This window comes from Pinus tabuliformis, chromosome 9, assembly GCF_031772625.1.
Source record: "Pinus tabuliformis cultivar Carrire ecotype Pingquan chromosome 9, CPIR1, whole genome shotgun sequence".
Taxonomy (NCBI): Eukaryota; Viridiplantae; Streptophyta; class Pinopsida; order Pinales; family Pinaceae; genus Pinus; species Pinus tabuliformis.
The window spans coordinates 1,922,419,370-1,922,441,658 of NC_142307.1; the positions used below are offsets into that span (position 1 = coordinate 1,922,419,370).

General features: G+C 38.5%; 1 protein-coding gene across 1 annotated transcript in view; it reads right to left on the minus strand.

Moving 5' to 3' along the window:
• The window catches only part of DGL1 (dolichyl-diphosphooligosaccharide-protein glycosyltransferase 48kDa subunit family protein), a 69,596-nt gene that overhangs the window by 31,823 nt on the left and 15,484 nt on the right, over positions 1-22,289 (minus strand). The window contains exons 6-7 of the mRNA XM_089438344.1: positions 2,856-2,911; positions 2,713-2,754 (exon numbers count right to left, since the gene is read on the minus strand). Coding sequence (XP_089294470.1) covers positions 2,713-2,754; positions 2,856-2,911 — 98 coding nt within the window. The remainder of the gene's footprint in view (positions 1-2,712; positions 2,755-2,855; positions 2,912-22,289) is intronic.

Genomic DNA, 22,289 nt, shown 5'->3' on the forward strand with positions numbered 1-22,289 from the left:
CTTAGCACACAATCCAAAGATCCTATGAATTGACTGACAAATGACCTCCTATTTAAAGATAAATCCTCCAACGGCTAGTTCAAGTGATCCTCGTCAAAGCAATCTCGACCGTTGATGAGAATCAAAATTTCTTTTAATCTCATCTATCGAAATTTTAAATTCTTGAGGAAATTCGAATTTTTTAATTTAATGCATTTTAATTAATTCAAAAATTAAATTTTTGAATTAATTTCCTCAAAATTTTGACTTTGACTTAACCCCAGGGACCAAAGGCTTAAAATTTAGCGAAATAATCAATTTACCTTAGTCCCGGGACCTCTTAAAATTTAATTTTAAAGGACCAACGAATTTTGCCTTCGAAGAATTTAAATTTACCTAGGACTTAGAATTAATTAAATTTCTGGCTTAGCATTTTAATTAATTTTTTACCAGAAAATTTAATTAATTAACCTATGGGGGGATAAATTATTTTTCCAGCCCTCAAGACACTTTACATCATGATTTTCACATTTTTTTCATCTCAAGGGGGAAAACCCATTTGCAAAAGACCTTCACAGACTACCCAATTCTGCGACACATATAATCTAGCAAATCAAACAATGTGTAATAAAATAACCTAATCAAATAGTTAGGATTATTTCCAAATGACTTTTACATAGACTCGATCTAAAACACTAAGACTCCCCTAAGATCCCAGTGACAAAATCCATTTTGGCTTTGGGGGTAAGGCTGAAGGAAAACTCTACCGACCATCCAAGAATGGATCAATGAGACAAAAAACCTCCCAGAATGTAGATCGTCACCAGAAAAGTAGGTTTACCTAGGTAATTACATGCACGACACAAATCTGCTGAGATTATTTACATTATACACATGCAGACTGGGTTTACATTATAAGATGATGATCAAGCTGATGATGATAGCTGGACGACACGAACACATCAATCAGGCACTATCCCTTTTTCGAAAAAAAGGGGTGTACTGCTATGGTCATTGACACGTAGTGGTCAACAGGTTGCTTGACAACCCTGCCTGTAGCAGTACAAAGCCATGGCCTTACACCAAATGTAGTTAAGAAAAGAGGCGAGCAAAGAGGGAAGCAGGCATGCATAAATATATGAGAAAAACAGTCTTAACATCGTGCATTTTTACATACCTGTGAATGGAAAATTCAACATCAGTTGACAAATGAAATTGAACCCTTCCTCTACTAAAAAATCCTTGATGGTGACGATGATAGTTGTTTAGCTATCTCCACTATGAGCGTTGATGACCACAAGCCCTCCTTCTCCAACAACCAAGAAACACAAATGGGAAAAAAAGAAAACCCAAAATCGTTTAAATCCTAATGGATTCCGCCAGCTCAATGATTTTTTAGGTTGTGGTCATTTTTTCTGGCTGATAAATCGGCCGGCCAAAAAAAACACAATGGCACATAACCAAAAAATCGGTGATGTTATCAACATTGCCAAAAACCAGTCTGAACCAGCTGACAAACTCGTTCCTGAACTGATTCACTAAATATATGTGAAAATTTTAATTAAAAAAATACACATCCTTGTATGTCAACATAAATCAAAATCATTAGACACTAAATATGCAACGTTTGCTCATGTATGTATCATGGAAGGGTGAATATAGCAAAATGGCAAATCCAACACAAGCAGCCTACAAACAAAATGCCAAATTACCTTAAGCGCACCCTGAATCACCAAAACTCCACAGACACCATATTCTCAGAAAAGATCAATGACAGAGGTGTGATGGTAAGAGTTTGGGGGTGTCCTTTCTCAGGGTTTAGGTGAGTTAGGTATTTCAGCTGTATAATTATTTATGTTTTCCAGTTTTAGCAATCAGAAGGCCCAGGTCAGTTCAGATTGGAACCGGTTGAACCAGCCGCTCTAACCAGCTTCATACCAAACTGATCTGTTCAGTACAGAACCAATCACTGAACCAGTTCAAGCATTGGTCCATCAGAAATGAGGGTCAAACTGGCTGGTTTCAGTTCCAATTCAGCTGTTTTTTAAGACACTTGATACAACATAATGGCATGACTATGACAATGGTAATACATATCAACTGCCAATTTTCAATGTTAAGCTGTATTTGTATGTGTATTCAGATTAAGCCATTCACCATGCCAAACAAGTTTTAGGGCGGTGCTCAAATATTCAGTTCAGTGCAATCTGGAGTCCGAATAATATTATTGAAGCTCAAAAATGCACAAACTTTATTCTAATTCCTTGTAGCATCCTTTGGTAAGACTTGATTCTCAGCTACAACACCCTAAGTTATTGCCCTCCTTGATAAAAATCTCATGTGAATCGGTAATTCATTTGCATCAAGCACGTTGCTCCCTCCATACCTATTACAGACCTTTAAAATAGACCCCTTCTCTTTCCTTTTCACTGCTTTTAACAGCCTTCTCTTCCTAAATGTATCCTGGCACGACATAAAGTTTAAATAACTCCTGCAAAGCATCTAAAGATAATTGCAACAACTTCCGACATATGATATCTATCTTGACACATGTAACAACACATTCCATAGTACATCAGTTGAAAAGAGATTAAAAGAAAAAGAAAACCAAAAGCAACATTGATAAACATAAATATAAATTTTTACTAGTGAATTCCAGCAGTTACAGGCACCACAACAAATCTAATAAAACAGATGAACAATATAGTAGAATGAAGAAACCAAAATACTTACTCAACTGAACTGCCAAACTTTTTAACAGGGGATTTGAAAAACCTGTGAAAGCTAAACATCAGTATCATGTATAGAATCCCAATCTAACTAGAGCAGAATAAAGTCTTGAGCATCTAAATCGGGGCATAAACCATGATACATACTTGTTGCTAAATAAATCAAGGGATCCAGAAATAAGAACCCGAGCATTATTTCTTGCCTGCAAGGAAATTACGCATGCAGTACTAAAATTAGGTTATAAAACAAAACTGTAATTAATGAAGGATCTTTACTTTATAATTAGGAAAGGCAACAATATATAAAAGGGCAAAAATAACCAAACATGTTATTGCTTAGATAGGGTCAAGACATTGCAAACAAAAGAAAGATGTTTTTAGACGAAACAATGAAAAACATGTCTCAACTGCTTTAAAATCATGTGGTTAGTGTACTTTATGATGATGTTGTTCACGTTTAAATGATTTGAACAGAATACTCATTTAAATGATGTATCTCTCAGGTTTCTTGATCGATCTTCACACAGAACCTCATAAAAAGTTATCATCAATAAGAAATGCACCAAAAGCTCATTACTGAACAACATAACTTGGCTCACAGCATCACTTTGAAGTTGATTCAATTCTGGTTTGTGAACATTAAGACCTCGGCATTGGGGCATCATTTTGTTGGTAAATGGTTGTGATTATTGGCTCAATTTCTACTGCACTATTTCTGTGGTAATTCTAGAAACATCTTGTGAACTACTCTAGAAATTGAGACTCTACAATAGTGACTTTTGAACAACCTGAATAGGCATCTCCACATGGAACTCTTGAAGAGATTCCCCTAATTGATATTCAGATCTTTAAAAAGCATTCTTACATATAGGTTGAGGACAAGACTGTCTTAACAATACAACTCAAAATAAATTTGTGGCTTACATCTCATGCATGCCTTAGAATGAACAAAATGACATGGTCTTTTGAATGTTAATTGTGCTTTCAACCAATCTAAATTCATTTGAATGCCTCACATGGTAAATATCATTGAACACCGAGTTGAGAACATTCACACAAGCACAACAGCTAATCACAACACACAAAGTTAAATATACTTGGTGATTCAATAAAATGCTTGCACACTTGAGCTTATCTTGTGCTTTGCAGTACCCAGACTTTGTGAAATCCAAGTTAGGAGCACTTTGTTGATGTTTGTAGTTTGGGCAGGTACTTCTACACAAGCCTAAGTTGTGTCTATGCGTCCAAGAGTTGCCCACAGATCTCCTTAAGATACTTGCTATAGTGTGAAGAAGTTGCTTTTGTAACTTAGCCTGAGTCTTGGCGTAGGAAGGCAGATAATTATTATGTTGGCTAATTGAGCTAAAGTTAGAAAAAGAGAAATAATTACTTTAATGAATCTTAGCCCTTGATCTCAAGTGACAAAAGATCTAATCTCAACCATCAATCACTTTGGAGATTAGGGTTAGGGATTTAGCTCAATGTAAACTTATAAAAGCAAGGCTAAAGAGAAGAGAAGACACACCATACAACAGCACAAGACATTGAGAAATGCATCTCAATGAGGAGTGTGATACTCTAGTGTCCCGAGTCTCACGAAGTGAAAAAAGGGAAGTGTTGGAGATCCAGGTCAACCAAGGAGATTGAGGACCAATCTCGGGCCTGATCGATTGGATCAGATCCAAAGCATTGTAATCAGTATTTTTTTCAGTTGGACCATTATCCTAGGACGAGAGCCCAACTAATTTCTGAATCTTAATGAAAAGCTATTGATTGGGCAGAATATATTTGTGTCCTCGTGATTGAGATTGGTTAATGTGAAATTTGCTTCCACTAATTAAGTTAAGAATCTAGTCGTGCTTTCATTCAATAGATCTATAATATGCTTGGTCAATGAGTTTTCAAGTGCTAGGTTCGCAAGAAAACTAACATGGTATCAAAGCAAAAAAAACTCTAAAAACAAATCTCTTAATCACGCAAAAGATAGATTCGTATAGGATTGTTGAGGCTAGGTTCGGCCACAATCGTACGAGGCAGATTTTAATTTTTTATAGTGCCAGAAATCAGTTGCACAAACCCATACCATTGTATGGACACAATTTATTAAAAAAAATGTTGCGTAAGGGGGGAGGAGTGCCCAAAATTCAAAAAAATTGTTGCTTATAAAGAAAATTAAAATAAAAAGGGGTAGAGCTGACAGCCTAAGTGAGGTGTCAAACCCACTTAGCCATCAACCATCAAGGTCGATTGAATGGGAAGCCACTATAGGGGCCAAGATTGATCGATCAAATGGGTTGCAACTATAGGGGCAAGATCAACAAATCAAACAGGTTATGACTACAGGGGGTAAGATCAATCAAATCACTGTAGAGGGAGCAAAGTCAGATAGCGGCAACGGGTCACGATGGGGCTGGACCAATGTTGCATGATGTGGTGACAAAGCGGGGATGTTTTTTGGAAGCGAAGCAATGGAAGTGTGATTTTCCAGATAAATAATAAAACCAAAACAAAACAAAACCAAAATATAAAAAGAAAAGTAAACAAACAAAAAACAAAGCGCAGGTGTGTGTGTGTGTTATATTTTGCACTTATATTAAAAAAAAAAACCAAAATACCAAATTAATTGCAAAAGATAAAAAAAATGCATATTTGTACATAAATTAAACAACTATGGCATCTATAGTACAACAATGATTAATTATTCGAGTGTTATTTTGCACTTGTATTCAAAAAAAAACCAAAATACCAAATTAATTGCAAAAGATACAAAAAATGCATATTTGTACATAAATTAAACAAATATGGCATCTATAGTACAAAAATGATTAATTATTCAACCATCAACCATCTAGATTCTAGCAATTACAAACAAACATCAAATTTTTAAGCATATAGAAGTTAAAACATTCAGATAACTTATCTAGCAAGTTAGCAACTGCCAACATGACCAAATAGTAATGTTTACAAAAAAGACATTTGGCCAACACCATCTATACACTGAAGTAGGAAGACCAAAAAGTTCAAATTCACAACACTAAAGTCTAAGACTCTGATTTGTCATCTATAGGCTATAACAAAAAAAAAATATTGAACTATAAATCTATCTACTAATCTCTCCTCACACCACCACAACGCTATGTGAGCCTCCATGCAGTCGCTGTGGAACTGGAGATGAAGCCCCTATTATTGTTGTTGAAGACTTGAACATATGGGCCATGCCACTGCATAACTAAATACAACACTCCATCCTCCAAATTGTCCCCCTTTGGATTTTTGTCCCAAACGTTCAAGTCTTTATTTATCATTGCTTACTCACAGTAATGGGACAACAAATACAAGTTGTAATGAACATAAACCAAGCTCTCTGCGCAATTTACATTTAACCTATTTCTTTTGACACCATGGATGAAACTATAGGTGCTCCAACCACTCTTTGCAGAAGAAATTTTCACCACCTGCGAGAGCACCCATATTGCCAAACATTGTAGATGTGGAATAGTACCGCCATGTATGTTGTTGTTTCTATGTCGTAAATCGCGTAAAATCTTTATGACTTTTTGTTGTTTCTATGTCTAATAACAAAGTTCTAACTTTCTCATAGTTGGGGTTCTTGTATCCTTTTGGGGCTTCATTAATGGCCTTAACCAAATCATGCCAGTAGGGAGAGCAAAGCACACTGAATGGTTTACCGCAATCATAAAGAAACCAAACCTCTTTTGCATCCACATCATCCCTCCAACCAATATTCAAGAAATTGTTCCATAAGTACCAAGAGGAGTTGAATTGTGACCACCAAATCTAGAGGTTGGACTTGCATTGGAATGAAGTTTTTGTTTCTTACTTTGTCTTTTTTGTGCAGCCTCCTCTATTTTGATGTACTTTTGCATTTGTTCCATTAATAACTTAGGGCAAAGTGAGATCCCTATGGCACCCTTATTTTCATCATTCTCCATTACCCCACAAAGATGCCTCCTCACACAAGCATATGAATTGCTATAAGGTTTTCCACCATGACAATCATGAGGACATATAAATTTGAAGGTTCCACCACTTCTTTCCCCCTCAAGTTCTGTCACAAATTGTCAATGAAGCTTTCCCCCTTGCATTTTAGTGTCCCCTTCATCCCCTTCCCCTTCAAACCCTTCCTCCTCATCATACATTAGGTCACTATGAGCATGATCACAATTCTCTTCTTCCATTTCTTCCCTCTGATTGTACCCCTCCACCAACACCATGAAAACCAATAAAGGAATGATAAGCCAAAAGAACATAATTTTTCTCAAAGCCTAGATGGGCAACCTACAATAAAATGAGGAAGAAGGAATGGGAAAAAGTAGGAGAGGAGGAGACAAAACACAAACAAGGATGAAAAGAAAATGAAGGAGTTGGTGTTTGCACTTAACTCTTAAGAAGTTGATGAAGTAGCTAGCAACCCTTCTTCACTTCTCCAAGCTCCTCCAAGCTCTCCTTTGCTCTCTCCTACAACCTCTCACAGCTCTAATCTCAAAAGCTTGCTATCTCCTTTCTTCTCCAATGTCTCTTCTCCAAGCTCAAGCCAAAGATGCAAAATGAGGATAAGAGGGGGAACATGGCTTTTAACATCATCCCCCCTTTCCCTAAACTCATCTTCGGCCCCACTTAAACCACAGATGAGAAAAAATAAAAAAGGCCCTCAACAAAATTGTGTGTCTTCCCTCAAAACTGTGTGGGAAGTGTTCTAACACTATGGTTCATCGTGCAAAATCATGCACAAAACTATGACGATTCCCACAAGTCCAAGAAGCGTGATTTTTTATGCAAAGCACAATTTCGATTTCAAGTTCGCAGTTTAGGCACTGATATGCATGGTTCACCATTCCAACCTCTTAATCGTAGGGAGGGAAGGGGGGATTGTTCCTACAACACCAGGTTGTACAAAGGGTTGGGCCAAGACAAGGGCAACTGAGAAGGCTGGATCAAGTCACAAAGGAGTGTCGTCGTCTGTAGGTGCCAACAAGAGTGTGAGGCAAGGAGAAAAGGGTTGGAGCTACTAAGAACAATTACCACAACAAAGAACTATCATAGGACAGAGGGTTAGTCATGTAAATTGTTATAAAAGAAAGTGGTTGGGCAAGGCTGCAAAGGGACTCGCACAATAGAAACCGACCGGCATGGTTCAGCGCCAGTATAGGTTAAAGCGATCACAGAGCAAACAAATAGGTTGAGGCATTGGTGTGGCATCAGCAACCAAAGGCACGGACCAAGGAGCCAACATTGTGTTGGTAGAGATGCAATAATTCAGCATTGGGTGCCACCTACAGTATGTGAGAGCTACATCAGGGTGTTAAAGGCTGTAGATGGGACCGTAGTGATAGGTGGACAATTGCGGGCAGAGGGACCTATAAGGGCAAATCAAATGTGAGAGTGAAAAGTGTAATCAAGACCCAGTGTATTTGGCAAAGGCCAACCCTCAGAGGCTCGAGGGAGACCATACCAATCAAGGTGTGATAGCCAAGATTTTGCAATTGATTTTTCAATTTTGAAGTGGCAGCGACCAGTCTGAGGTTCGAGGAGAGGTTAGACAACACTTACAATTTAAGTCCATGGAAGGAAAGAATAGTGTTGGTTGAAGGTTCTCATGGAAAACTGCCTATGGTATTTTGTACAAACCTAGGTTACAGTTCCTTCAGATGCTACAGCTCTAGTAGCCCACAATTTGAGAGATGTGGAAACTAGATGTATCATCATGGATGGTGTGAAGGATCATGTGATCCCTTACATACCAAGAAAGACTAGTGCCCATGCGATGTGGACCACTCTAATGAACCTATATCAAAGTGATAATTAGAATCAAAAAATGGTGTTGAGGGAAAAGTTCATGAACACCAAGATGACTAAATCAGATACAATGACATGATACCTCACTAGGATTCTGCAACTTTGAAATGAGCTTGGATTTGTTGGGGTAGTCGTGCTAGATGAGGAGCTTGTAAGAATGGCCCTAAGCAGGCTCACAAGACAATGACCTTTGTGACAGGTGTTTTAGCACGAGAGAAACTACCAAATTGCAGCAGGATGTGGGATGACTTCCCTCAAAAGGAGATCTCAAAGAAATCATTATGTGGAGGACAATAAAAGAGTTGGCATGATGATAACATTGCTCTTGCTAATCGGGCAACAAGGTGCAAAGGTTCGAGTAGCAGGGGTGAGGAGTCAACGTCAAAACCTAAAAACCTCATAAGACGAGACACTGTGCCTCCTAGTGTCTAGAGAGTAAGATGGTGGGAAAGGGCACGCAGTCTGTTGAGAAATCTAGGGGCAACTAAATTAGGTGATTTCTCTTACTTTCTGTTTGTGATGTGTTTTTACTTCAACTTGATTAGCTTCTTCTTTCACTTAATTATTATTAGTGTTTTCTATCATCAAACAGCTACCAAACATTGAAGATCAATGCGACAAGAAGACACAAAATGTAGGCTACAGGGCCAAAACCTCTCCTCTTGAGAAGAAAACCCACAAGAACTCTTCTCTTCATATAGAACTTCAAATGACGAATTCCAAGACCTAAGACCCTTGTCAAAGACCCCTCCAAGACCAAGTCAAACCTTCCTTTAATGAGCTTCTCTTTCCATCAATTTCGACCCCAGCAACTTCTCTAGCAACCTCTACAGCAACTTCAACTTGCCTAGCAACTTCAACTTGTCCAGCAACCTTCCTACAACTCGACTTGCCCAACAACTTTCCAACAACTCAACTTGCCTAGCAAATTCAACTTGCCCAGCAAATTCGACTTGCCCAGCAACTTCGACAACTTTGACCTTCCCCAACAATTTCTTCTACAACTTCGATTTCCCAGCAGTTTCTTCTGCAATTTCGACTTCCCAATAGTTTCTTCTGCAGCTTTGACTTTGTTGTAGTAAGGTTGCCCTAATATTCACACATGTGAGGAGAGGATAGCCCAAAAACAATATTCAAAGAATTCGTTCCTTTAGTCCTCCTCTTCTTCACTCTCTTTCTCTTCCTTGATCGAATTTCTTGTGTGGTGAAGAAGTGGTCTTCAAGTGCGATGGAAGTCTCTTATATATAGGCTTCACAAGGTGGTCAAATAACCCTTCATGAGGCCGACTTGCTCTTTCATGTAGGTTGTCTCGTTGTTGCTTATTTAACTAGGTCTTGGAGGGTCTTTATGAAATTTTTGACTTTACAAAAAAAATTCTTTACAAGATACAACATGCCCAAAGGGGTCTTACATGTATGACAATGACTCTTTTGACTTCATAATTCTATGACAAACCTAGAAGCACTCAATGGGTATTTGACCTACAAATAAATTTACCTTGAGCATGAAACCCATGCATTAGGAATGACAATAATAAAATTATTTTTCTCTTTTCATCAAATACATAAAATCATGATTACAATAGATATTATGAAGACCGAACCTAGTTACACTTTTCAACAGTTCCTCTTAACTAGGGAGGTATTCATAATCCATACATGTATTTGGGCATTCTCAAACTGAAGAATTATCATAAGAAGAGTCAGATTGGTAAGCCATCTCCTAAGCTATTATTTCAGCTTATCTCATTGCATCTCATCATACCAACCAACATTGTCACATAGCAAGGCCTTGACTAAAAACTCTATCTCTCCACAAGATCAAAACAAAATGCTAGTGAAACAATGACTGATACACACCATCATCATTGTCTCTTAAGGCACATACCCCATTCGAATGTACATAAGGTATGTCCTTCTAAGACAATTCCTCTTCGACTACTCTTACCTATTGGATGCCCTACCACATCCTCAAAGAGTATCAAAAACTAGATGCTTACCCAATCCTCCATTCTTTCTTCATAACATGAAGACAAGAATAATGTGCATATCTCTCCCTCTCAACTAGGGAGGACATACTCATTTCTATACAAGGAATATACTCAAGCTCCCTCTTAACTAAGGACTTGTTTCCAACAGCACATATCTGCGCTTTGGTGGAGATCACAGTACTATCAGCTGCTTGTAGGGTTCCTCTTTCTGCATCATGTCATGAATTTCATCTTTCTTCATCATGGAGTCTTCTTCATCATCACTTTATCATAGGGCATCAGCCATCTTCTCCATCACTTTCCCTTCAACAAACCATAGTGTTGAACCAATAGGCATGTCATTCTTCTTTTCATCGGAAAGTGATCTTCTAGTCCACATCTGGGTTTTCTTCATACAACTACCTCTTCCAAGTCATGTTTCTTTCAAGATTTTCCATCCATTCTCATGAGTACTAATTGTAGGTAAATTCTACAACTCTCTTTCGATAGCCCTGTTTCAACCCAACCAAATGATTTCAAAAATCAAAATAAGCATCAAATCGAAGTTATCTCTTTATGATGGCCTTTTGTCATGACATCAGCTTCATGCAACATCAACATCCTATACATGTATAAATCCATCTCCAAGGCATTCAATGTCAAGGGCCTCCTTTCTTTATAGACTTTGTCAAGGTATTCATACCTTCTCCATGGAAATGTCATAAGTTAATCCTTCTAGTTATCAAATGTTGATCACTTTTCTTATCTTATAGATGCATCTTTCCAAGAACTCTTCTTTCTTCTTCACATATTGCTTTCTCATGATCTTCTTTACATGGTTCTTTCAACATAGTAACCATGATTGTCAACCACCTCATATTCCGTATGAGGTCATAATACATTGATTTCATCTTATCATTATGTAGAAGAGTTCAAGGCACATTATCTACATTCCTTCATGCATCATTCCAGTGGAAGAGATCCTTCATCTTCAATCATGCTCATGAGATAGATCATTCAACTATGATATCTGCCTCTATATGATGACATGACTTTATCTATCAAATATATACATACCTTTTCCTTCTTTTGGTCATCTAGACTTCCTTCTAGCAGCTTCCTTTTCTTTATGAAGATGAAATTACTTCAAACAACTTCAACATGTTGCACATCTTCGTCATCATACCTTACCAGAGGATCCCACACAAGGTGGACCATAGACTATCAACGAGACACTTGCTTCTTCCAAGTAGAGGTGAACCTTCTTATAAAGATTCTAGTGGAGGATCTTAATGATCCCTATTCTGCAAATGCTCCTTTCTAATGATGATGATGTATGATTATTTCTTTATCTTCTATCATGCTAGATGACTTTCTTCCAACCATATATATTGCTACTTCAGTTGTCCTAATATGCTTCCAATGGAGATGCCATGAGCTACTTTCTTTCTATCATGATGACTACTACAACCATGTAGACTTTTACTTTAGCTATCCTTCCAAGCTTCTATGACAATGTCATCTTTATTTCAATGCTTCCCATCATGATTATTATCTTCTACAAAACTAAAAAGAACTCAAGTATATTTTAGTCATAGTAGAGGTCTTTCACCTCCTCCTTTGTCTTCTTCTTTTCAGGTTCTTCCACTTCTTCGGTGGCATGGGCTTCATTTATTTCTTTTCTTTTCTTGTTGTCCTTCTTAAGATTAGGACAATTCCTTTTAAAGTGTCCATATTCATTACACTCATAACATTGAATCTTTGACATATCGATCTTCTTTTTCTGACGATCAAATTTTCCAAACTTTCCTCTTCTCTTGGCCATGGCAGCATATGCTTGAACTTGTTCATTTGACCCAACATCGCTCTTTGCCTTCAACCTAGTTTCTTCAATCTTACATAATGACCAGAGTTCACTAAATGAAGTGGCTTCCTTCTTTCCATAGATACTTGATACAAAGTTGCCCCATTCATCATGTATGTGCATTGAGCACAACAATGGTCACTTCTTTATCGAACATTATTTCTCCCAATTCTTGTAGTTAATCTCTTATTTGTGATACCCTCATAAGGTATGAGGCTACCCCTTCTTCCTTTGATACCTTCATCTTGTATAGCTCAGTTCTCAAAGATATAACTTCTCCTGCAGTGCTTACGGAAAATAATTCTACCAACTTATCATAGATTTCTTTTGATTTCTCCAACTTTGCTACATAAGGGATGAGGGAATCCTTGATTGATTCTATGAGGATTCTTTGAGCCCTTATTTCCCCTTTCATATACTTCGATAGTGCTTGAGCTTCCTCTTGTGATGGTTTGGAGATTGAACCCTTAACATGTCCAAAAACTTCATTCTCTATGAGGATCAAATCTATCCTCTTCTTCCATGCAAGGAAATTTGATGACCCAACTAGTTTGTTGCTTTCCTTGCAAAATGAAGTCATTTTGATAGTAGATTCAGACATAAATATAAAGATACTTACTTGTCAAGTGAAGATGCTTCTTTTGAAGATGATATCTTCAACTTGATGCCTTCTTGATGATGTTGCTTCCTTGATGATCTTCTTCAAGGATGTTTGAGATGTGATCTTTGCTTCAATGTGATAAAGATCACCTTGATTTGTTTGATGATGAATGCTTCTTCTTGCTTCCTTGGATGATGATTGTAGAATGTGGAGGCTTCCCAAGGTGCTTCAAATGTAGAGTCCTTCTTCGAATGGAGGTAGGGTTTTTGAGGTCTTCTTCTTCTTCCATGAGTTGGTTCCTTCAAGATGATGTGTAGATGATATGATCTCCTTGACCTCGACCCTTGTATATCCTTCTTTAATTCGATGATATTCATGTTGCCTTTTCTTCTTCTTGTTGTCACCTTAGCTCTGATGCCATGTTGATAAATCTCGGGGCGGCTAGATTAGTTGATTTCTCTTACTTTGATAACTACTTGTGATGTGTTTTTACTTAAACTTGATTAGCTTCATCTTTCACTTAATTATTATTAGTGTTCTCTATCATCAAATAGCTACCAAAAAATGAAGAGCAATGCGACAAGGAGACACAAAATGTAGGTTGTTAGCCAAGGCCAAAACCTCTCCTCTTGAGAGGAAAACCCACAAGAATTGTTCTCTTCTTCTAGAACTTCAAATGACGAATTCTAAGACCTAAGACCCTTGTCAAAGACCCCTCCAAGACCTAGTCAAACCTTCCTTTGATGAGCTTCTCTTTCCATCAATTTCGATCCCAACAACTTCTCTAGCAGCTTCTGTAGCAACCAGGGAAAATTTTAGGGGCTAATATTCACAAGTGGACTAATTTTCCATGCTTTTTCCAAAAAAAGATTCACCAATTTCCAGTTTTTTCTAAAAGTTATTCGCCCAAATTTTATAGTATAATATTATTTTACCTAAAAAATTGCCAAAATTATATATAGAATATTATAAAATTATTATAGATCTAAGTATTTTTACAAAAAATATCCCCAAACATTTTGCAATTTGCATATTAGGGACTAGTAAGATTCGCCAATGCTTCTAAACTTAAGATAAATTTCCATCCTTAAAATTTTCCCTGGCAGCAACTTCGACTTGACTAGCAACTTTCCAGCAACTCGACTTGCCTAGCAACTTCGACCTTCCAGCAACTTCTAGCAACTTTGACCTTCCCCAACAATTTTTTTGCAACTTCAATTTCCCAATAGTTTCTTCTGTAATTTCAACTCTCTATTATTTTGTAATTTCGACTTTCTAACAGTTTCTTCTGCAACTTTGACTTTGTTGTAGTAAGGTTGCCCTAATCTTCGCACATGTGAGGAGAAGATAGCCCAAAAACAATATTCAAAGATTTCATTCCTTTAGTCCTCCTCTTCTTGGCTCTCTTTCTCTTCCTTGAGGTTAAAGTCTCTTACATATAGGCTTCACAAGGTGGTGGAATAGCCCTTCATGAGGCCGACTTGCTCTTTCATGTAAGTCGACTTGTTGCTTGTTTGACTAGGTCTTGGAGGGTCTTTATGACATTTTTGACTTTACAAAGAAAATTCTTTACAAGATACAACATGCCCAAAGGGGTCTTACATTTATGACAATGACTCTTTTGACTTCATAATTCTATGACAAACCTAGAAGCACTCAATGGATGCTTGACCTACAAATAAATTGAAACCCATGCATCAACAATGATAATAATAAATTTATTTTTCTCATTTCAACAAATATATAGAATCATGATTACAATGGACATTATGAATACTGAACCTAGTTACACTTTTCAACACAGTCAACTATAGTTGTGTTTGGCAGAAGCTCGGGAGGATTTGCCAAGAAGTTTGAAATTGAGTTCACACTTGTTTCCTACCTTACTGCAGGAACTTTACTAGTGGGTAATTGGGTACATGGTTGCTACACAATGGAGCCACATGACCTATGGCAGGGGCATGTGAGTTGTTTGACACCCTGACAGAGTGGGACTCAAAACCACATGTAGAGTTTGGTAATGATTCCAAACATGCAGTGAAGGGGGTTGGAATGGTGATATTCTAGCTTAAGTCAAGAGTCAAGCTAGAAGTGAAGTGTTGTGGGTACCAAAACTCAATCCAAGTTTTCTCTCAGTCTATATGATAGAAAAGAAGGGGTTTTGTGTAGAGTTCTAGGATGGACAGGCACTAATCAAACCTAGCGGATCTAGCTCTGACAAGGGACATATCATAGGAGTTGAATAGAGCAATTTGTATGGGCTAAAGGGCTAGCCTATTTGAGCAACAACAAGAAGCAGAGCAATGACAAAGAACAAGGAGAAAGAAGCTCCGAAGGATGAGCAACTCAGAGGGATTCAACATTTAAGATCATACGGGGAGCAACAATCAACAGATTCCTCAAAGTCTGTCAAGAAGGTCTCTTGGTATGAGATGACCTTACAGGATGTTTAGGAGCAGGAGGCTTCTACTAAAAAAACAAGAGGAGCAAGACTTCAAGGATGTTTCCACACCAGGTGGCAAGGAAGGCTTCCATTTCAAAGGGAGCAGCGAATGCAATTCCAGGATTGGAGTCAATACAGGGGACAGAAGTACCTCCCTCAATAAGAGGGAGCGTTGATGTTTATAGCTGATGCAAGTACTTCTACGCAGCCCTAAATGTCTAGGCATGCAAAAGTCACCCACAAATCTCCTTAGGATATTTTCTCTAGTGTGAACAAGTTGCTTTTGTAACTTAGCCTAAATTTTGACTTAGGAAAGCACATAATTATTATGATGGCTAATTGATCTAAAGCAGTGATGCGGGGGAGCGCCCCCCCCCCCTACGAACCCGCTCCCGAAGCGCGCTCCGGGTGGGAGCGGGTCGGGAGCGCGCTCCCCAAATCGCTCCCAGACGGGAGCGATTTTCGGGAGCGCGCTCCCGTAAAAAAATTTGCGCTCCCTGGTCTGTGAGGGAGCGCTTCAGGGAGCGATCGCTCCCGCGCTCCCGGAGCGCTTTTTAATGCCCGGGAGCGATCGGGGAGCGATCGCTCCCTGATCGCTCCCGGGCATTAAAAAACGCTACGGGAGCGAATTTTAAATTTCCGGGAGCGATTCGGCGGAAAAAAAATCCGCGGACCAGAAAAAAACAAAAAATTAAACAAATTTTTTTGGATTTATAAGCCCAATGGGCCAAAACAAAATCATTCTAATGAGATTGAGGTTGAGTTTGAGAGCAAAGGAGCAAGGAGCAAGGAGCCAGAGCTGAGGAGCGAGGAGCAAGTGCCGAGGAGCGAGGAGCAAGCTTGCAGAGGTAAGTAACTTAATCATTTAGTTAGTTTAGCTGGTTAGGTAGTTAATTTGGTTAGTTTCATTTACCTGTTTGAGTTTAAAGATCATTAATTTAAATTAAATTAATAAATTAAATGAATTAATCCCAATAAACTAAATTAATTTGCAGATTCAAGACTCAAACCCTACAAACATCAAACACGATGGACCTGAGCATTTTTATTGGCATTTTCCTCTTCCTGGTCCCCTTTCTGGTTATTATGGTGGTGGAGAGTAGGAAACGGAGGGGGCCTGAAACTGAAGAGGTGGATGAAGAAGCCGAAGGAAGTCAAATAGGTGAAAACCCCAGTGAGGACTCAGGAGGATGTGGAGGGTGAACATGAGGGTCAAAAAACTAAACAAGACCAAACTCCATTGTGGAAATATGTTCAGAGGCCTGAAACAGGGAGAGGGGGTGGAACCACTAAATTTCATTGCCCCCATTGCAACACTGATTTCACAGGCTCATACACCCGTTTGAGAAGACACCTTTGCGGGAAAAGGGCATGGGATGGAGAGAAACAAATAGGAATCAGAACTTGCGACGCGGTGTCAACAGTTGATAGAGCCAAATACATAAAGGAAGAGGAGGACGCCCAATACAAAGCAAAAAGATCAAGGGGTTTCTTTGAACCAAGCTCACAAAGAACTCCTTCAGCATCCTCCCAAGGCAGTGGATATGGACATGGAGGCTCAGGGTCATCATCTTTACGCCGTAGAACCATATCAGATTTCCTTGATGAGGGGTGTAGGAATGATGTGGATTCAAAAATTTACAAGTTCCTCTATGCAAATGGGATACCATTCAATGTTCTACGCTCACCTTATTGGCACGAAATGGTTTCTGCCATAAATGATGCCCCTAAAGGATACAAGAGCCCTGGGTATGACAAGGCAAGAACAGTTGGCCTTGATCATGAAAAAGCAAAAATATCACATTCTTTGAATAAAATGACAAGTTCTTGGACTGACAATGGGGTGTCCATTGTATCTAATGGATGGACAAATGTAAAAGGCAAGCCATTGATAAGTGTTCTTGCTGTGTCCCGAAGTGGTCCCATTTTTCTAGCTGCACATGATTACTCAGACAAGTTCAAGACCGCTATCAACATTGCAGAAGCATTGCTTGAAACAATTGAGCGTATTGGCCCATACAATGTCATCCAAGTCATCACTGATAATGCTCCTAATTGTAAGGCAGCGGGAGCAATTATTGAGGATAGATACCCGAACATATTTTGGTCTGGATGTTTGGTTCACACATTGAACCTTCTGTTGCATGATATTGTCAAAAACAAAAATGAACAATACCAATGGATTGGGGATTTGTACAAGAGAGGAAAAAAAATGATAAAATTTATTACAAATCATAGCAATACCCATGGCCTTTTCCGCAGTCACTCGAGATTGGAGTTGTTGAAGATTGCGAGGACTAGATTTGGTAGCTATTACCTCACCTTCAGGCGCCTTTTGAAGGTAAGAGAGGGTTTAGCTAGCATGGTATCAAGTCCAAATTGGCAGGTGTTAAAGGAAAGGGCTACAAATGTAGCTGACATTGCAGGTTTTGAAACGGTGGAGGAGGCCGCTCTTGATGGGCAGTTTTGGACAGCTGTGAGACAGGTATTGGATTTCACCAAGCCAATTTATAACATGATTCGGTTTGCAGATACAGACAAACCAGTGATTGGCGAGGTGTATGAGCAAATGGATACCATGTTGGGGGAAATAAAAGACATTGTTAATAACAGAGATCCCGACTTGTACAATCTGATTCACGATTGTGTGTGTGAACGGTGGAAAAAGCTTAACCTTCCACTACATTGCTTGGCGTATATCCTTACGCCAAAATACTACTCAGATTCTTGGTTGGGCAAACCTGCAGCAGGGGGTGGTGTTAGGACCAAACCCCATTTAGATCGAGAGGTAACTAAAGGATATCTGGATGCATTAGAAAAGTTGGTGCCTGACAGGGAGGAATGTGCAGCTGTGCGCCTTGAAATAGGCAGATACTTCACTGGCAGTGGTTTGTATGGTAACTTCCATGCAATGGACGACAAAGATAAATTTGATTCTCTCACATGGTGGGAAACATATGGCGGCGACGGACTTTTGCGAAAATTGGCATTGAAAGTTCTTGCACAGGTTGTAAATTCTTCTTCTGCAGAGAGGTGTTGGAGCACCTACAGTTATATACATAATGTGAAAAGAAACAGGCTCAACGAAAACCGAGCAGAAAGCTTGGTTTATGTGCACTACAATTTGAGGTTGTTGAGCCATTACTGTGATCGGGCTAATGAAGATCCCACATATAAAATTTGGGACAGTCACCCTGAGGACGACAATTTAGAGGATGGCATTGTACATATGGAAGAACTAGAAGATGAGCTTGTACGGGATGAAGCTGAAGCAGCTGCAGCAGCCATGCCACCTCCACCTCCACCATCCAGTAGCAGTTCTCGGGGCCCGAGTCTTGTTCCATTGCTGTCGCCACCTCCATCGACACCCTCGCGTGGAGGCTCTAGTTCTGGTCGTCGGTCTGGGAGGGAGACTCCTAGAAGACCGCCAAGACCTACTTATACTCCTGGAGACTCTCGTGGCAAGGGCCACTTGTAGATTTACAGTTTACTTGTCTTTTTTAGTTTCTATTAGACTTGTCACTTTAGTTTTCATAACTGTTCAGTGTTGAGTTTTGAGTCCTTGACTCTTGACTCTTGACTCTTTCATATCATTATGACATTATGATATTTTTTGTAAACATTATATCACTGTGACAATGAAAATTTGAAGTTTGAAGTTGGGCCTTGGCAATTATAACTCATTGGTAATGATTGTGAATTATGAATATGATGCTTTGTGAAAGACTAAAGTTGTTTCATTTCATCTCATTATTCATGTTTCATTTTATAAATTTTTAACATTTCATATCATGTTAACAGTTAGAAGTTAGGACTTAGAAATATCTTCGATATTACTTCTTGTAATGGTTAAACTTGGCTTACAAGTACAACTTGTTACTTTGGTGATCAATGATGATAAATGTTATTGAATTGAATGTTATTTTAATTTATTATTTTACTAAGGTTGATGACGATTATAATTTCTAGATGATTGATGTGATATGGTTCAATGATCAATTTATGTTTTTTTATGTTTTTTATGTCTATTTCATCATTCTACATGTTTTTGTTGACATATATGTATCAAAAATTAAAAAATATAAAAAATATATATATTTTTAAAAAATCGCTCCGGGATTCGCTCCCAAACCGGGAGCTTCTGAAAATGGTCGCTCCCGCTCCCGCTCCCGCTCCCAAGTAACACTGATCTAAAGTAACTTAAGAAAAGTGAAATAGTTATTTTAATGATTATGTTTTAATCTCAACTCTTAAAGTGAAGCGAGATCTAATCTCAATCATCAATCACTTTGGAAATTAGGGTTAGGGATTTAGTTCAATGTAAAGTTATAAAAGCAAGGCTAAGGAGAGGAGAAGACACACCATACAACAACACAAGACATTGAGAGAGGCATCTCAATGAGGAGTGTGATACTCTAGTGTGTCGAGTCTGAGGAAGTGCAAAAGGGGAGCATTTGATATCCAAATCAAACAAGGAGATCCAAGACCAATCTAGGGCTTGATCTACTGGATCAGATCCAAAACATTGTAGTCTGTATTTTCTTCAGTCAGACCATTATCCCAAGACGGGAGCCCAAGTAAGTTTTGAATCTTAAAGAAGAGTCGTTGATTGTGTATAGAATATATCTGTGTCATTGTGATTGAGATCAGTTAATATGAAATTTGCTTTCACTAATTAAGTTAAGAATCTAGCAGTGCTTGCATTCAGTAGATCAATAATCTAATAGGCCAATGAATTGCCAGGTGCTAGGTTCATAGGAAAATTGAAATACTCCCTTGAAATATACAATGACCCTAGCTAGATTTGACTTAGAGAATCTGCCCTTAGTTTCAGAACCATTTTATTAGCCTTAGATTGAGAGGTAAGTCCACTAAGGTGACAATGGGTGGCTTGCCTGTAAATGCTCGTAGGCTCTCCCATTAGGTGAGGATTTTCCTTTAGGAGAGAGTTCAAGCAGTGACATTTTTGGTGTTGTTCTTGAGGAGAAAGTCCACTTGAATTCTTGGATTCATTATTTAATGAGGCTTTGGATAAGCTTATATAGCAACTCCACATAATGAACCTTTGCCTAGAAGATATTCCATATGAACATCTTCTCAGGGCACTCTTCCCTTGATCCAAGAACTTGAAAGATACTTCCAGTGCATAAGGTCATGGAAATTTCAACTTATGACTACCTAAACTCTCCTATTATCAAGGACATCCAATATTTGTTTGAGAGTGCTAGTTGCTCCTAGGCTCTCCTGTTAGGTTAGGACTTTCCTTTAGCAAGAATTCTAGCAGTGATGGTGCCCAGATATTAAATTTGGATTCAAACCATAGTTAATGAATCTCAAAATAGGCAAACAAATGCATGTACATGTGGGCTAAAACATGCTTGTGGACTCCTCAGTTAGCCTATGAGTCCTTACTTCCACATGTAGGTATGTACATACTAGATGCAATACTGAAGCAAATGATGCAAGTTATAGGCTATAGCATCTCTCCTTCTAGAAGAGGTGGCAGGTGTGAGGGGAGTTGTTATGACCGTTATCCATATGGACTTAGCCTTGCTACAAATAAGGAAACCAAGCCCTTCGCTACATACTAAGGGATCGAGCATACCAAAGGAAACTCATGGAAACATTCTACCTATAGGAAACTTTACCATTATTGTCAGCTCACATCTTCCAAAGCATGGTCCTACTACTAAAAGCATTTCACAATGTCTCCCTCCTTTCAAGTCAAGAGGCATCTCAACTTCAAAAATTTATGAAATGGCCAATAAAGGCACACTAGAACCCAAAAATTGGTTATGGGTTTAATGAAGGAAATGGAATGGCCATGCAAGGCTGCAATCCCATGACAGCTAGAATTGTGTGGAATAGGGGAGCTCAAGGCCTAGTTCCCTTCCCCCTAAATGTCACTCCTCTTACATTCACATGGTTATTTTTTGGCAATCTTTACACCTAAAGTCAACTCTTGTCACGAAGAGCTCTCTCCTTAATTTCCTCCTCAAAGATTCAAAGTCCAATACTCTCATCATTCCCATTGATGCATGGGGATTCAAAATAGAATGCCATGCAATCTTGTCATTCAATCTTTCCATTCAACTTGAGAAAGATTGTGATTAATTCCAATGGATCAGGCCCTCATTTAAACTCTCAACAAAAAAACTTGGAGCAAGAATGGATCATAGTTCTTGATGTTCTTCTCATCTTCTAGTGTTAGATGCTTTGCATTGAGGTTGTACAAACAAAGACACAGCCAATTGTTTATCCATGTAAATACTCATTACCTGGAAGAAAAAAATGAAAGCTTGTTCCATTCATTGTGGCATCATTTTCTTCCCATAGTTTCTAACTCCTTTTCCAATACAGGCAATCACTCTATATTGTATTCCCATATACAAGCTACATGCATTGGGCAATATCAAAAATCATAATGGTGAATTCTCCAAATAATCCACATAGAAGGACCAAAATACGATTGTCACAACTCACATGTACTTTCTACAAAGAAAGTGCTATTTGACTTACATTCAAACTTGTATATTGGTCCAATATTGACTTGCTAACACAATGATGTGAATCAAGTAGAAAAGAAAAAAGATTATGCATTACCATGGAGACAAACATACTTATGGAGAGATGCAGACCACCAACAAAGGAATTAGCCAATCTACCCAGGCAAGGAATGTTTCCAGAATACTATATGTGTCGTGGATGCTGTAAAATGGTTGAAAGAAACAGAAGTAAATAGGAAGTTGGTTTCAGTGGTTGATAATGACTCTTTTATTATCTAGTTACGTAATGTTCTCTGGATGCCTCTTACTGCTAGCCTGGTGTTTATAAAAACTTATACATGCAAGTTTTGGAGCAAGAAGGCCTTTTTATTTTGTATCTT